The 18,705-nt window shown below is 42.1% G+C and overlaps 1 protein-coding gene across 3 annotated transcripts in view; it reads right to left on the reverse strand.

The window, feature by feature from the left end:
• Positions 1-18,705, reverse strand: part of SUSD4 (sushi domain containing 4) — a 119,630-nt gene that overhangs the window by 41,925 nt on the left and 59,000 nt on the right. For all 3 annotated transcript variants that reach the window (XM_060754203.2, XM_060754204.2, XM_060754206.2), the window contains one exon: positions 13,074-13,286. In XM_060754203.2, the coding sequence (XP_060610186.1) occupies positions 13,074-13,286 (213 nt within the window). The remainder of the gene's footprint in view (positions 1-13,073; positions 13,287-18,705) is intronic.

Raw genomic sequence — 18,705 nt, forward strand, 5'->3', positions numbered from 1 at the left:
TAGTCAGACACAGTTGCTCATTAAGCTGTTAGCTGTCTACATCGCTGACACTGGCTTATATTATAAAACCAATTTCCAAGCTCTGTCAGTTTAGACTAGCCCTCCATGTCCAGGAATTTTGTGTCCTGGGCCCGATCCTGTTCAACATCTTTATTAATGACTTAGATGAAGGATTTGAAGGCAGGATCATCAAGTTTGCAGACGACACCAAATTGGGAGGGATAGCCAATACTCCAGAGGACAGGAGCAGGATTCAAAACAATCTTGACAGATTAGAGAGATGGGCCAAAACTAACAAAATGAAGTTCAACAGTGACAAATGCAAGATACTCCACTTTGGCAGGAAAAACGAAATGCAAAGATACAGAATGGGGGACAATGCCTGGCTCGAGAGCAGTATGTGTGAAAAAGATCTTGGAGTCCTCGTGGACAACAAGTTAAACATGAGCCAACAATGTGATGTGGCGGCAAAAAAAGCCAATGGGATTTTGGCCTGCATCAATAGGAGCATAGTGTCTAGATCTAGGGAAGTCATGCTACCCCTCTATTCTGCTTTGGTTAGACCACACCTGGAATATTGTGTCCAATTCTGGGCACCACAATTCAAGAGAGATATTGACAAGCTGGAATGTGTCCAGAGGAGAGCGACTAAAATGATAAAAGGTCTGGAGAACAAGCCCTATGAGGAGCGGCTTAAGGAGCTGGGCATGTTTAGCCTGAAGAAGAGAAGGCTGAGAGGAGATATGATAGCCATGTATAAATATGTGAGAGGAAGCCACAGGGAGGAGGGAGCAAGCTTGTTTTCTGCTTCCCTGGAGACTAGGATGTGGAACAATGGCTTCAAACTACAAGAGAGGAGATTCCATCTGAACATGAGGAAGAACTTCCTGACTGTGAGAGCCGTTCAGCAGTGGAACTCTCTGCCCCGGAGTGTGGTGGAGGCTCCTTCTTTGGAAGCTTTTAAACAGAGGCTGGATGGCCATCTGTCAGGGGTGATTTGAATGCAATATTCCTGCTTCTTGGCAGGGGGTTGGACTGGATGGCCCATGAGGTCTCTTCCAACTCTTTGATTCTATGATCCACATATTACACCATCCATAGCTTGAAAATATGTTTTTAATTCCAAAAAGCAAAACCTTGATTTTGCTATTTGTGTACAATGGGATTTGAGTATTCACATACTATATTATGGAATACATGGGGAATTCCCAAACCAAACCTTAGCAGATACCAAGGGTACCGTACTTCATACAAGAAAATATAATGAAAGCTTATATACATGTCCAGTTAATCTTTACCATGGATCTGAGATACTCTTTGGAGAACATCAATATTTTTCCCTCCAGAAACTGAGTTAACACAAATACAATCCATGCCAAAACAGAACTTTTATCTCTCCAGAGTGTTAAGATGAGGATTCATGACTTCTCGGGAGATTGCATTAAGTGGCCCTTGAGACCATTCCCCAAAATATGATGCTTTGTAATTCCAGCAGAAAATTGATTCCAAGAGTTTCCTCAGCCTACTGTGTTCACCTGCAGTTTCTCTTGCTTTATATTCCTCAGAATTATGACTCCTCATGATCGAGATTTTTCCCCCAATTATATTCATGCTAGAACTTACACATACACAACTACTCAGTTTAGCTGATGTTGCTGTGTGCCTTCAAGTTGTTTCGGACGTAGGGCTCCCTCCAGACAGGCCCTATATTCCAGGATCTGATCCTAGGTTCTTTGCTTTAAACTGGATTACATGAGTCCGCACTGCCAGATAATCTGGGATAAACAGAAAACCTGGGATCAGAGCCTGGGGTATAAGACCTGTCTGGAAAGGCCCTCAGAGTGACCCAAGTGGGGTTTTCTTGGCCAGAGTTGTCCAGAGGAGGTTACTTTTGCCTTTCTTCAATGTGTTATTCTAAGAATTATCATCGTATTAAATTCACTTTCCCTTTTATCTACTCTTACTATTTAAGTTGTTCTGGCCTAAGACTCTGAATGGGGGGATGCTACTTTGATCCTTAGCTCCCAGTATTTTAGGCGTATCTTTCTTAGTATATGTTGAATGGATAATAGAGTGGTTATAACAGTTTTATCTTGTACGTTTTTATTAACCCAAGAGTTACTGTTTGTGCCTTCTTTGTGCTGTATTACAATCCAGTCAGGCTGTGGCAGTTCAAGAAAACTTGTTATGTTCCTCTATTCTATTGTATAAATCACTGAAAAGCCTGAAAAACATCTCCTGCAATAAAGGAAAGCAATGCTCAAGTTGCAATAAAAAGCAATAGGGACGCACTTTTCTTCAGAATGTTTTGCATTAATACTTCTAAAAATGAAATCAAAGAAATCAAGTCCAGTTCTAGCTAGCCAATACAGAGTTTACCTTTTGTATAATGCATAAAGACAATGAATCCTGGAATCATACAGATGGCCAATCGCTCCAGTTTTCCAAGTGTGGCCCAAAATGATAGCATACTGCATACTAAGACATCTAACAGTAGTGACTTTGAGAGTTAGTTGGCACATTATGCTTTCCATATGCCCTGGATGCAGTAAGCATACTGCCCACACTATGGAGCCTTGTGTCTGCCTATTCTTCCATGGAGCCATTGCTTCTGGCTGTTATGAAGACATCTGTTATGAAAAGTAAGACACCTCTCTGTTAGACACAAATTACTTAGAGCAACGACACACACAAGAAGCAAAGAGGGAAAGAAAAGCGGAAGAGGCTGGAGAATGGTGCATAGGAGGAGGATGAGCAACAACAAAAACCTTGCTAAATATCTGCTGCCTCCAAGAGTCAGCTTAGGCCAGGATATTCCTGCTGAGAGAGCAGTAAATGCAAATGCCTTGCACTTTCGAGTCCCCTGAAGATCCATCGTACTTGAAAAATGGTGCAACACAGGTTTATGCCTCCTGTTTTTTTCTTGCATTTATGCTGTGACTGAAGATGCTCAGACTGATGTGTTTTTCTGTCAGCGAATGGATTCAACACTATCTTCTTAATGGTTGTGTGTTAACAGGATCACAGATAGGCTTGTTTCCTTAAAAGCAGGACAATTGTTTCTATTTTGACTCTGCTGTCTTCTAACTCTGCCAAGTCTTCAGCAGTTTTGGAATATACAGTGTTCCCTCGCCGCTTCGTGGTTCACTAACCACGGACTCACTGTTTTGCGGCTTTTCAAAAAAATTAATTTAAAATACAAGTAGCATACAAGTAGAAGAAGAGAGAGAGAGAGGAGGGGAAGAGAGGAGTGGGCAGAGCTATACTGTACATATATAGTATAGCATCCCTACATCACGGGTTTTCACTTATCGTGAGGGTTTCTGGAACGGAACCCCTGCGATAGGTGAGGGAACACTGTATACTTCTCCATTGTGTAATGTTTTAATGCATTCCCATTTTAGAACTGGAGCTTCTGGTGACACAATGGGTTGGACCCTTGTGCCAGCAGGACACAGGTCAGAGGTTCAAATCTGGGGAAAGACGGAAGAGCTCCTTCTGTCAGCTCCATCTCCCCATGCGGGGACATAAGAAAAGCCTCACACAAGGACAGTAAAACATCCGGGTGTCCCCTGGGAAACATCCTTGTAGATGGCCAATTCTCTCACAGTAATTCTCCCCTCGGGGGGGGGGGGCTGCTCTCAGCCCCACCTTTATCACAAGTGAGACTGGTGGGGACGAGGGACAGGGCCTTCTCGGTGGTGGCCCCTCGCCTGTGGAATTCACTCCCCGGGGAAATTAGGTCATCAATATCCTTCCTCTCTTTCAGAAGGAAGTTAAAAACCCGGATATGGGACCAGGCCTTTGGGTAAGCTGGCAGATGGATAAAGGACAATGATGACCAGAGTAGGAAAGGACTATGATAATGCTGGATGGACTATAGATTTATTAATTGGCGAACGTTGACCACAAGATGATTTTATTGCTGCTATGGTATTAATTTGATTGTTTTAACTAGTTATAATTGTTGTTGTTGTTGTTATATTGTATTTTGTATATTCTATTTTGTGAATTGTTAGGCATTGAATTGTGCCTTTTGTAAGCCGCCCTGAGTCCCCCCCTAGGGAGTTGAGAAGGGCGGGGTAGAAGCGCTCTAAATAAATAAATAAATAAATAAGTGACTTGCAGTTCCCCAAGTCACTCCTGACACAGAAAAAACAAATTAGTGCTTTTTCTAGAACACGTTCTCTAGCTCAGAATGTCACCATGTTTCTCAGGACATGCAGGTCCAGAAATGCATTACCCACCAATTATATAGCGCATTTATAGTACTATGCATCAAAAGTTAATTCCGTCCCTTCACCCTTCCTGACATATGTGCTAGGGTTACTGAAACCAAGCCCAACAAGACTTGTGGATAAAACAGAGTTTATTAATAAAGCACAACATCTTTTCTTAAAACAGAAAATCTGTTAAGTACAAAATGTATACTCTTGCCACCCCCTCACCACCCACCATTCAAAGTAAAAGTAAGCAGTACAGCTAGGCAGCTGGCACAATTCCTTGTTTTTGAAGTGTTGGCACAACAGAACTTGCGCCCATTAACCCCATTACCATGACTGAGGGATACAAGCACAACACATTGCAGTTCAAAATCCGAAAATGATAGATTTTTGACAAGTGCATACATCAGGTTTATAGATCTGTTCTGCCATGCAATTCTGTCCTTGTGGTAGCACTGAAAATTATATTCATCTTAAAAGGAAATTACAATCTCGCTACAATGCATCCATTGGCTAATGAGCTGCTATTACCTTTCTCCAGTCTTAAAATGTTTATCTACCAGGGACATTTATTTACTTTATGGTATTGAACCGTGAGCACAGATAATGCTGTAGATGTCTGGCAGAGCAGAGGCATATGCAGCAACTCCCAACTGAGAGCCAAGAACTAGAAACTAGGAGCTGGGAATCCTGACAGCAACCAGACACTCCAAATGACATTTTTTTTATTTCAGGAAAAGTTATAGGCTAAACAAGAAACCTTCTTAGTCAGGGAGAATGAATCACTGTTTGGATGAGTAAAGTAATTCCTGAGCTCAAGAACCCTTTACTACTCAGAAAAGGCTTCAAATAACCGGCCTACTGGCTTATCACTTAGGATCAAAAGTAGATATGGTACTTAGATCTACAGAGTTATGCATCTATTCCAGACAAGTTAAAAAAAAAAAGAGGAAATTGGCTGCAGAATTTTTATTTATTTATTTTGCTTTTCCTTCTTTTTTGCCAGTTAGTACAAATAAAATATTCTGGTCAAACAACCTGTACATATCCAGGAGTTTAGTTTCAGCAGTGGATCTTTCTCTCAATTGAAACAATCCATGCCAAAACTAGTATCTATAAAGATATAGATAAAACTGATTTAGGCTGTCTTGAGACATTACAGGGCTGCTGGAGCAGCAGCATCGTATTTCCTGATATTTCAAATTTAACTTCTGGGGCCAAGGAGGATATCCCTGTGATATCACAACAGTGGGTCTTTACGGTATCACAAAGAAGTGATACTGTGACATAGACACCAAAAACTGGGAAGCTCTAGCCCCTTGAGTGCTCTAACCAGAGGTCAGCTGTGACCAGCAGTGCTGTGGAATTTGAAGAGGCGCAAATGGAGGGTGAAAGGGAGGAAACGTGCCAAAAGGAAGGGGTGTCAAGACAATACTGACCAGGACCACCTTCCACCTGGAAACTGATGCCCTCGCTGTAGAAGAACATGCGAGTCACAAATAGGGCTCTACAGACACCCACGTATCCACCGTCAAGACACTGCACTTGGAAGGCCATCATACTCGGACAATGAGGGATCATCTAAGTAAGTAAGTAAGTGGAAAGAAGAGATGGCAAAGTCTGGAAGATAAGTTGGAACTGCTTCTGACAATGAAAGACAATGGCAGCCCAAAAACAGACAGAAAAAATAAAGCATATCCAGGAGTCCAATGGCCAGATAAGTGGTCACATGTGCCTAGCAGGTATAGCAGTTGTTGCTATTCTTGTTAGGATTCATATCCTACAGGTGGGTACCCAGGCTTTAAATCCCATTTAACATATAAAAAGAGAAGTTTATTATTATCCAGAGCTTCTTGCCCTGTATTTTATCTCTCTTGCTAGAGAGCCAGGCAAGCAATTCCTTGAGATTTCAGCTGATGCCTTGAAACCTGGCAACTCTAACTGTGGAAATAAATACAAATGATCTGGCTTATTGCCTGTGACAGCCATTTTAGAAATAATCTTGCACAGTGTTTTTGTGTAATCTCTTGCCTCGCCTAAGATGAGAAAATACAGTCATAAATCTATGAAGCATAATGAATGAGTACTGTTAAAAGAATGGTCAAGCTCGAAAGTGATATGACATGTAATCATTTTGTCTACCAACCCCTATTTGGCTCACCAGATGCAAACACCAATTGAGATCTGTTTTATGAACTGATTAAAAGATTTACATCAGAAATGAATGTTAGTTTCACAAATGTACCACAAGTGTATGAGGCACATTATCTGATCGTCTCAGAATGCTGTTTTAAGTTTGGCATCAAACAGACATATGAGATAGGGCTGGGCAAGGAAATTTCAGTTAACACAGTATTGCAATTAATCAACACATTGGTTTCATCAGTGACCATATGGAGCCGAACAACTTGGCTGTGGCTTATATACTGTCTACTAGAAGGCCAGAAGGGGGTAGCACATACTCAGAGAGAGATCCTGGGGGTCACATGGTAACCATTTTAATTGCTATCATAGAAGAGGGCATGACATTATCATAAGGCTGTAGTACACAGCCTATCAAATATTTATCAGCATGAGCCAAGTGTCTTTTTCACAAAACTTTATATTTTTATTTAATTTAAAGACATATATGTTTCTTCTCCTTTTTATTCATTTGATATTATCTGTCATCCAGTGTTACAGTCAAGCAAAAGAAACTCAGGCTCCTTCCTCACTGCCCCTATACCAGGTTCTAATCCCAGATTATCTTATCCCAGATTATCTGGCAGTAGAGACTCATATAATCCAGTTTAAAGCAAATAATCTGAAATCAGACCCTGGGATACAGGATAGTGTAGACAGGGCCTCAGTTTCCACAACTCATCCTGCTGTCCTTCTAATCTCACAGAAATTATTTTTTTATTTATGATATTTCTATCCCGCCTTTCTCGAACCCGAAGGTAACTAAAGGTGGCTTACAACCTGGCAGCCATTCGATGCCGTAACCATATACAGTATAAAATTTAAACATTTATAAGACGACTGGGCGTATAAGACGACCCCCAATTTTTCCAGTTAAAATATAGAGTTTGGGATATACTCGCCGTATAAGACCACCCCTCTTCCAAAGCACACCAAATAAATTTTTAAAAAAATCAGATTTGAATTCAATATGGTAATTTGAATTCAAATGCTTCTGACATGCAGGTTCCTATGAAAGGGACATTGTACCTTACATTGGACATTATAGTTGCTCTTCCTCCCTTGAATTTCATTTACGCTCTGGGTCGTTTCCATCATGCTGGCAAGTATGAAAGCAGGCTTTAAATGGTTCAGATTACATGTATGTTGGCATAGAAGCTTGCATGCAAATAGAAGTCAGGCTTTGTACGATGAGTACTGAGGTGAAGGCAAAGCATTTGTAGAATTTTTATCTATAAGCAGTCTTTATAAATCAGGACCTCCTATCAGAAGAGAGGGGCAGATTGGACCTCATCCTTCAGAAATGTAGCATTTGGCATGGCACATGTTTACTGGGTCACATCTTGACATGTCTTCATCCTTAAATCACCGTGACAGTTTGAATTGTTTTAGAGTTTCTCAAGAACATAGCCAGGTGATGTTTAATTGTTAGAAGGGGAAAAGAGATCAGAAAAGAGGAAAGGGGACCCTGGGTCAATAAGAGCTTTCCAGTTTGACTTCTGTCAAAAATGAAATGCAAAGATACAGGATGGGGGACGCGTGGCTCGAGAGCGGTATGTGTGAAAAAGATCTTGGGGTCCTCGTGGACAACAAGTTAAACATGAGCCAACAATGTCATGCGGTGGCAAAACAAAACAAAACAAAAAAAAACCAATAGGATTTTGGCCTGCATCAATAGGAGCATAGTGTCTAGATCCAGGGAAGTCATGCTCCCCATGCTCTATTCTGCTGTGGTTAGACCAAACCTGGAATTACATTGTGTCCAATTCTGGGCACCACAACTGAAGGGAGATGTTGATAAGCTGGAATGTGTCCAGAGGAAGAGGGTGACTAAAATGATCAAGGGTCTGGAGAACAAGCCCTATGAGGAGCGGCTTAAAGAGCTGGGTATGTTTAGTCTGAAGAAGAGAAGGCTGAGAGGAGACATGATGAGAGCCATGTATAAATATGTGAGAAGAAGTCATTGGGAGGAGAGAGCAGATCAAGGGTCTGGAGAACAAGCCCTATGAGGAGTGGCTTAAAGAGCTGAGTATGTTTAGCCTGAAGAAGAGAAGGCTGAGAGGATACATGATAAGAGCCATGTATAAATATGTGAGAAGAAGTCATAGGGAGGAGAGAGCAGGTCAAGGGTCTGGAGATCAAGCCCTATGAGGAGTGGCTTAAAGAGCTGGGCATGTTTAGCCTGGAGAAGGCTGAGAGGAGACATGATGAGAGCCATGTATAAATATGTGAGAAGAAGTCATAGGGAGGAGAGAGCAGGTCAAGGGTCTGGAGATCAAGCCCTATGAGGAGTGGCTTAAAGAGCTGAATATGTTTAGCCTGAAGAAGAGAAGGCTGAGAGGAGACATGATGAGAGCCATGTATAAATATGTGAGAAGATGTCATTGGGAGGAGAGAGCAGGTCAAGGGTCTGGAGATCAAGCCCTATGAGGAGTGGCTTAAAGAGCTGAGTATGTTTAGCCTGAAGAAGAGAAGGCTGAGAGGATACATGATAAGAGCCATGTATAAATATGTGAGAAGAAGTCATAGGGAGGAGAGAGCAGGTCAAGGGTCTGGAGATCAAGCCCTATGAGGAGTGGCTTAAAGAGCTGGGCATGTTTAGCCTGGAGAAGGCTGAGAGGAGACATGATGAGAGCCATGTATAAATATGTGAGAAGAAGTCATAGGGAGGAGAGAGCAGGTCAAGGGTCTGGAGATCAAGCCCTATGAGGAGTGGCTTAAAGAGCTGAATATGTTTAGCCTGAAGAAGAGAAGGCTGAGAGGATACATGATGAGAGCCATGTATAAATATGTGAGAAGATGTCATTGGGAGGAGAGAGCAGGTCAAGGGCCTGGAGATCAAGCCCTATGAGGAGTGGCTTAAAGAGCTGGGCATGTTTAGCCTGGAGAAGGCTGAGAGGATACATGATGAGAGCCATGTATAAATATGTGAGAAGAAGTCATAGGGAGGAGAGAGCAGGCCAAGGGTCTGGAGATCAAGCCCTATGAGGAGTAGCTTAAAGAGCTGAGTATGTTTAGCCTGAAGAAGAGAAGGCTGAGAGGATACATGATGAGACCCTATGTAAATATGTGAGAGGAAGTCATAGGGGGGGGGGCACAGGGAGGGAGGGGGCGAGGAGGAGCAGCGGCAGGCTTCGCTACCAAGCTGGCAGCATGGTAGCCTACTGGGCTGTCTTCACCTTCGCAGGCATTGAGTTGGGTCCGCCTCTGCCCTCCATCTCAGTGTAGCTGCTGCAGGAGGGAGCCAAAGCCATAGGGGCGGGGCCTCTCGCTGCTCCGCCCCGCCCCCGCAGATGGCCCCGCCCCCGGTTCCGCCCCTCCGCTCCGTCTTCAACTCCTGCTGCTTTACCAGGCCGGCGAGGGTGTTTGCATGCAAAGCTAGAAGCAGACCAGTGGCGGAGGGGACAGCACAGCATGCAAACACCCTCGCCAGTCTGGTAAAGCAGCAGGAGTTGAAGCCGGAGCGAGGGGGGCGGGGCGGAACCGGGGGCGGGGCCATCTGCGGGGGCGGGGCGGAGCAGCGAGAGGCCCCGCCCCTATGGCTTTGGCTCCCTCCTGCAGCAGCTACACTGAGATGGAGGGCAGAGGCGGACCCAGCTCAATGCCGGCGAGGGTGAAGACAGCCCAGTAGGCTCCCATGCTGCCAGCTTGGTAGCGAAGCCTGCCGCTGCTCCTCCTCGCCCCCTCCCCCCTCCCTCCCTCCGCCCTCCTCCTCCTCCTCAGGCTCCACCACGCGGGGATGCCAAGGGCGAGGGACACGAGGGAAAAATGATCCAAAAAAATTTATGCCGGGGTACAAGACGACTCCCCATTTTTGAGATGATTTTTCAGGCTTAGAAAGTCGTCTTGTACCCCGGAATATACGGTAAAAACATATATAAACCAATATCTCCACTGTTCATCATGTTGTCCAAAAGACATCGTCTGAGCCAATTCATAAATCAGTTCCATATGAATCCATATTTAACTATTGCACTGTATTCCCAAAGGCTTTCTCAAAAAGCTAGGTTTTTACTTTCCTCTGGAAGGTCAGGAGGGAGGGGCCAATCTAATTTCCCTAGGGAGGGATTTCCACAGCTGAGGGGCCACCACTGAGAAGGCCCTGTCTCTCATCCCCGCCAGCCACACCTTCAAAGAAGGCGGGATCGAAAGTAGGGCCTCCCCAGCCAATCTTGAGCTCTGAGGTGGTTCATAGGGAGAGATACGTTCAGACAGGTAAGCTGGGCTGCAACCAATTAGGGCTTTATAGGCTAAAGCCAGCACTTTGAATTGTGCCGGAAACAAACTGGCAGCTAGTGGAGCTGACGCAACAGAATACCTGTATTTTTTTAAAAAAACAAAAACAACTGTATGCATTTTGCACTTTTTGCATTGATTGAAGCAAATTTGTGCACATCTTTAATGTTTTTGAAATGTACATGTGATTTTGTATACATTTTCTCCTCTAAAATGCATTACCAGCCCAGCAGATGTATGCATTTCTAAGACAAGTCATAGGGTGTATTTACTCTGTAGAGTTAATGCAACTGGACACCACATTAACTGCTATGGCTCGATGATATGGCATCCTGGGAAGGCACCTCCACTCTGGCAGAGAAAACTAAAAACCTTGTAAAACTACAAATACCATTATTTCTACAGTGTAGATCAGGCAGTGGCAAACTGTGGCCCTCTAGGTGTTTTGGACTGTGCATAAGATGTGGATATGAAACACATTAATTTCCTAGTTATACTTGGGTCCCATTTCCATGATATGCAAATACTCCAGAACTTGAAAAACCCCAAAATACTTCTGGTCCCAAGCATTTCGGATAAACGATACTCAGCCTGTACTGAACATAACAAATTAGTCTCAGTTGTGTTTCAAAATTATTCCTTTTTGTCAAAGGATTAAGTAACTTTAAAAACAAATTTGGTATGCACACACATCCTGCTGTCTACAGCAGCAAGAACAATATCCTGAAGACTAAAAGAGATACAGTGTCACTGCCATGCATCTAGTAACTGAGAGCCAAAAAAAGCAAAACCATTTGAAGTACAGCCGAAGACACATGATTCTACCCCCCATGATTTACTCTTATATGCAGTTAAGAGCATTATGATTTGGACGTTCTACTGATAATGTGTCATCAACAGCTTTGAACATCACAAACATTCTGAATATTTGTGCAAATCTGTTTCACTACTAAATAATAATAATAATAATAATAATTAATAAAAATAGTAATATAAATATACTATATATAAATATATACTAAATAATAACAATGTTTTGTCAAAGGCTTTCATGGCCGGGATCACTGGGTTGTTGTAGGTTTTCTCGAGCTATATGGCTATGGTCTAGAGGCATTCTCTCCTGACGTTTCGCCTGCATCTATGGCAAGCATCCTCAGAGGTAGTGAGGATGCTTGCCATAGATGCAGGCGAAACGTCAGGAGAGAATGCCTCTAGACCATGGCCATATGGCCCGAAAAAACCTACAACCCAATAATAACAATAATAATATAAATAATAACTGTGGAAATTTCAAATCCAGACTGACAAAGTTCTGGAACACAAGACATCAGACATCACAATTGTGGAAAAGAAAAAGGTTTCAATTACTGATGTCACCATACCAGGTGACAGTCGCATTGAGGAAAAACAAGAGGAAAATCTCAGCTGTTATCAGGACCTCAAAATAGAACTGCAAAGGCTCTGGCATAAACCAGTAGAGGTGGTCCCAGTAGTAATCAGCACACTGGGTGCCATGCCAAAAGATCTCAGTCGGCATTTGGAAACAATAAACATTGACAAAATCATTATCTGTCAACTGCAAAAGGCCACCTTACTTGGATCTGTACGCATCATTGTGTACTGGGTTTAATAAATGATTACCAATTTGCTTAGATGTAAGATAGATCCAAAATGATGCAGTTAATTGGCTAGGCTAACTTGTCCTCCATTGAATGTACCTGAGTCAAAACATTCACATAATAAAACATTTTTAAAAGTACATACAGTATTGTGTTGAGTTTTAAATCAATAAATGTGTCTCTACTATAGAAACAGAACTGTTTTATGACTGCATTTTATAATTTCCTTTTCATTCTTTTTCATCCTTAAATGAATAATGTACAACGTCCCAACCATACATAACTAATTTAATACTCTGTTTAACACACACACACACGTATTATCATTATGAATTAGTCATACTGCCCAATAAAACAGAACATTAAAGTTCTACAAAGAATATTCAGTTGCCAGGAGAGTAATTCAATACAACCAACATGGCACTTTTATCAGTTCATTGATATGCACTGCTATTCTTTGTAACTTCCACAATATACACTAACAAGGGCTTAAAAAACGTACCAAGACTGCCATTATACATTGTTCTCTAAAATATTTTCAAAGAGGATCTGTTCAGGAGGCTGCAGAATTATTTCTGGATGAACAATAATAACTGAAAACAATTGGTCAGAATGAGAAATATCTTGCATATATTGCTTTGGTTCAGCTACATCCCTTGTCTCTACCCATAAAGATGCATTGCTAACCTTTTTTAAAAAATGAACTGTTCAGAAATAAGAATATTTCAACATGTTCCTACAAACCGAAACCACAGACATGCTACAAATAGGGAGGATTTACAAGAAAAGTTTGTTAATATTAAACCAGACTCACCTTCTTGTAGGCACACAGGTTTATCACTTGGCTTCCAGCTTAAGGAGCCGTTAAAATGTCTCTCGCAAAGCTTTTTGAAAGGACCCTTAAGCCTGTATCCTTCTTGGCAATAAAACCGGACTACAGAGCTTTCGAAGAAAACCCCTGCGCTGGGCATCTTATATCCATATTCGGGGAATCCTGGATCCGCACAAGCATGGAGTTCATCAAAACCTATGTCAACAAAGATGTGAAATATTAGATCAAAGAGCTAGATAAGCATAGGAAAGCAAACTTCCCATTTCAAACCTCTAAAAAAACTGAAAAGGGCTACAGTTTCTAAGACAATGTCACTGATAAGGGTGCTGGAACTAAATGCAGCAGATGATTCCAGAGGATGTAATCACTTTGTTTTATCCTGATATGATTCAGATCCTGTCACCCTGACAATTGAATCCCATAGAATCATGGAATCATTGAGTTGGAAGAGACCCCGCAGGCCATGCAGTCCAACCCCCACCAAGAAGCAGGAAAATCTCATTCAAAGCACCCCTTCCAGATGGCCATCCAGATTCCATTTAAAAGCCTCCAAAAAGCCAATGAGATTTTGGCATGCAAAATCTCATTGCCCCCATCATACTTCTGGGCAGAGAGTTCCACTGCTGAACAGCTCTCACAGGAATTTCTTCCTCATGTTTGGGTGGAATCCCCTTTCCTGTAGTTTGAAGACAATGTTCCACGTCCTAGTCTCCAGGGCAGCAGAAAATAAGCTTGCTCCCTCCTCCCTATGACTGCTCCTCACATATTTATACATGGCCTTCATCATGTCTCCTCTCAGCCTTCTCTTCTGCAGGCTATATAAATGCCCAGCTCTTTAAGCCACTTCTCATAGGGCTTGTTCTCCAGACCCTTGATCATTTTAGTTGCCCTCCTCTTAACACATCCCAGCTTATCAACATCTCCCTTCAATTGTGGTGCCCAGAATTGGACACAGTATTCCAGGTGTGGTCTGACCAAGGCAGAATAGAGGGATAGCATGACTTCCCTGGATCTAGACATTATACTCCTATTTATGCAGGCTAAAATCCCATTGGCTTTTTTGCCGCTGCATGGCACTGTTGGCTCATGTTTAACGAGGACTCCAAGATATTTTTCACATCTTTCAGACTTTCCAGGTTAACATTCATTCATTCATCTCTGTGTTAGTTAGCTAATTAAAGAGACACAATAAAAAGGCTTTATTATTGAAATTCCATTCCAAAGAGGCAAAAGTCACTCAGAGTGCTAAGCTCAGCGAGCTGCATACTAAGGGAATTGCTGAGTGGGAAGAAAAGTATCAATATGCACCACAGGGAGATCAGACAGGAATATAATAAAGATACTTTATGTCACCTTTATGTTACTTTTGTCTTCCCTCTTGACTCTTACATTTTTCAGTTATACCAATATTGCACCATCCCTAACTCAGATAAAGTTGTGTTGATCACATATTCTGACACTACGATAACAGGAGCAAAATTTGTGTTTGTCTGTACATGTCCCAACCACAAGAGAAGGAGGAGGAGGAAGAGAGAAAAGAGGAGATAGAGAAGGAGGAGGGGGGAGGACGAGAAGGAAGATGAAGGAGAAGTCGTGGATGACATCTTTGAGCATCACTGCCATGGCATTCCAGTCCAGGCTAATGATGCTTCCAAAAATATTTTCAATTGTAATTGTACTACTCATTCACTAAGGTTTAGCAGATAGTCCCAATATTTATTTTTTTGTGAGTGGCCTCCTATGTTTTCTGCTGTTTCTTCCATCATTCCCTTACCAATGAAAATAAACTAAGCTGTAAAATGTCAAGCTCGTTGTCCCCAAATACATTGATGTACAAGCTCTAAAGCAGTGTTTCTCAACCTGGGGGTCGGGACCCATGGGGAGGTCATGAGGGGGGTTTCAGAGGAGTCACCAAAGACCATCAGAAAACACATATTTCTGATGATCTTAGGGTCCCCTTTGGCAGAGAAGGCTGAAGATCTCTCCACCTGTCCTTCTCTTCTTTTTTGAGATCAGACAGTTTGGCCAAGACCCATCAGTTGGGTGACCTCTGAGGTCATCCCCTTGAAACCCCATCAGTATTCAAAGTTTGGCATGTTGGGCATGTGTGGCAAGTTCTACCACCAGTTTGATACAGAGTTCTCTCTGACTGTTGGTAAACTACAACTCCCAGAATTCAAAAGCAGCCCCCCCCCCCACAACCCCACCAGTATTCAGTGTTGGCCATGTAGGTAGTGTGCCAAGTTTGGGGCAGATCAATTGTGGGCTGGGTTCAGAGTGCTCTTTGATTCTAGGTTAACTATAAATCCCAGCAACTAGAACTCCCAAATGAATCCCCCCCCCCCCAATCCCAGCAGTTTTCAATTTTGGCATATTAAGTATTTGTGCCAAATTTGGTATAGTGAATGAAAATACATCTTGCATATTAGATATTTACATTTTGACTCATAACAGTAGCAACAAAATAATTTTATGGTTGAGGGTCACCACAACATGAGGAACTGTATTAAGTGGTAACAGTATTAGGAAGGTTGAGAACCACTGCTCTAAAGGAAACAGAAAGTATCAGTGTCCTTATATAGTCCAGATAATATTCCAATCTTAGAGCTTCCCTCCTTAGGAACATCATATTCCAGCAGCACATAAAGCGTTCTGGCAGATTGAGCATTTCAATTAACCCCAGGCTAAAACATAAGAGTAAACAACTTAGAAGAGCATTTATTTGGGAGAAGAGAACAGAAAGTCAAGAATATGCAGAAAGCCCAACATAAAAGCAGCATGTTAACTTAATTTAAACTCTAGAGACATGAGCTGCTATGTTTGGGGAGACAGCCGGAGTTGCAGCAGTTCCTTAGAAAAGTAATGCCCTATTGCACGGAGAGCAACTCTGAGAGGCCAGAGGGCCCTATTAGCTCCCTAGGAAGCATTGGGGTGCTGTACTCCAACACCCAACCTCAGTGCAAAATAATGTGAGCTTTAATAATACCCCACCCCAATACTCTCTAAGATGTGTTGGGGGCATTTTTGCCATAATTCCAGGGATCCCTGGGTCATTTTAGGCTAGGAGAGGGCTTTTACCAAAACAGGAAATGCCCCAAAATAATTTCTGATTTAGTTCCGAATTATTTAAAATGCCTTTTCTGGACAAGTTATAGAATAACATCCTCTTGGATGTCTGATTGTCATCAACACTAGTTTATTCCAGTTCTCAGTCAAAACTTGGGTTTTTATTTATCCAATTTGCTCATGCATTGTGTCTCAAGATTATTTTAAATTGGTTTGACTGGTTTTAAATAGGCTTATATGTTAAGTGGTTTTACATACTTCTAGCTTTATCAAAATCATTCTTATTATTTCAAACTGTTTGAAACTGTGTTTACTGTACAATGCCTTGATATTTTTGGATACAAGTTTGGATAGGAATATTCTAATAATCATGTTTGTAAAACTATTGGAAATACTAAAAAGTAAAGGTGTGATGGCAGCAGTAGACTTACATGTGGCCCCCTACTGCATATATTAAAAGCTGTAAACATTTGCAACTAAGCCTTGGGATCATTTTTGCCACAAAAACCTGAACTTTGAACTATGCATTACAAATACAATACGATCCCCATATCCTGGGTCCTTTACTCACATCTGACAAAATATGTCCTCTCAAGACATTTTCTAGGCCCTCAGGTGATTCTATAATTCAGGTGGAAGGTGATCATTCCACCTGAATTCACTCAAGAGTCACCCTGGAGGACCAAGCAAATTGTTCACTCCAACATGGTTCACTATTATTAATTGTATCCTTTTTCCACTGTAAGTTTAGGAACATTTCTGCAATTACAGGAGACATATCGCATAATTAGCCTTTAGGTTTAGGCAAAGGGCCAGATCCAGCAGTGAAACAAGCTACATTTCTCTGTATTAGCCTCTCTGATAATAACAGCACATTTGTAAGGAAGTGTGGGAATACTTTTTCAATAAAACACAATTGTATATACATGTAAGCCCAGAACACAGAGCAATGCTTTTCAAGCTTATACATGACTGTATGCACTCCTCAACTGTTCCACCCATGCATTATCCACACCAGTTGGAAGGGGGTGAAAGGCAAGATTTGTGTTTTGTGTAGAAAAGGATTTAAGCGAACTAAGCAAAGAACAGTGAGCTCAGTAATTAGTGTATTTTAACTGTATTGTGTACACACTACCTTGGGTTAGCTGCTTTGAGCCTCCTTTGTAGAGAGAAAAAGTGGGGTATACATAATATAATAACACAACAACAACAACAACAACAACAACAACAACAGGAATTTGTATTGGGAGAAATCCAGGGCATAAATGAATTTATTATTTTATTTATCATGTCAGAAGCAAAATGAGGATACAGTTATGACGTATTTTAAAAGGGAACACAAACAAAGTTAAAAACTTGGTATTATACTAGATTTCCTTTGAAGAGAAACTAGCCACTTGGAGTGCCTCACCAGAAGCAATTTGCAGCATAAATGAATTAAAAAACATTAATAATAGTAGTAGAACTCATTGCCAGGCTTTCATCTGTAATGCATAAAATGAATTTTCCAGATACCATTTTAGACAATATAAAATGACAGCTTAAAACAACCCCCCCCCCCCCCCCCAAAAAAACCCCCACTCATTTCAGTGAACAAACGTGGCATATGGAGGGTGGGGGAGCTTTACAGCAAACAAAAAACAAATTTAAAACAACAAAATTAGGCTGTCAAACACTGACTGAATGTTTAGAGCAAAACAGCTTCAGAGTTGGCACAACAGGAGGGCAATTAATGCCAGTGGTGAAAGGCCTAAAAATGTGAATGCGATCAAATTCTGACTTCAACGTTTTGACTTTTGAGTGTAATATCAAAGCCTTCTGGGTAATAACATGTCTGGCCCCACTAAACCTTTCCTTTGACATTGTGAAGGTTTTTGAGAATTTCGGGTTATAAATCACTCTACAGAACATTTCGTAAGATGGTAACAGTTTCTACAATCATCATCATCTTTATTCACCATTTATGAAATCCAAAGTTTTCATACTTTGTGTTTTGTACCATGTGGGAAGATAGGGTGAAGACCAACCCAAACCAGAAATATGCTGCTAAATATTTTTAGACATATATTTTAAAGATAAAAGGTACTACAGGTTGAGTTTCCCTTTCCTGAAAATCCAAAATACTCCAAAAGCCTAGATTTTCCGGTTCCGGCATGGTGGAGAGCAGCTGGAAACGCAGAAGCTGCTCCACCTAACCCTCGAAATCCGAAGGAATCTGGGCCATCCCCTCACCAATCCACCCACAAATTGAGGGGTGAGAGACCCTGAGCCTTAGGCTCCCCAGAGAGGGCGCGGAGCTGGGGAAAGAAGGCGGAGGAAAGGCTGAAGAAAGGGGAGAAGGAGAAGGAGAAGTGGCCGCCATTACAACGCGGCCCGTCCTACCTGCAGCCTCGCGTTCTCGGCGTTCCCCGCGGCTTCCCAGTGGCGGTCGGCTGGCAAGACCATCGCAAAGCCGCCGCCGCTGCCGCTGCATCCGCCGGGTTTCCATCGGCTCTCTGCCCCGGTTGGGTCGCCGCCGCCGAGCCACCTCAGCTTCCGCCGAGCCGCC

This window comes from Anolis sagrei, chromosome 1 (genome assembly GCF_037176765.1).
Source record: "Anolis sagrei isolate rAnoSag1 chromosome 1, rAnoSag1.mat, whole genome shotgun sequence".
In the NCBI taxonomy this organism is placed as follows: Eukaryota; Metazoa; Chordata; class Lepidosauria; order Squamata; family Dactyloidae; genus Anolis; species Anolis sagrei.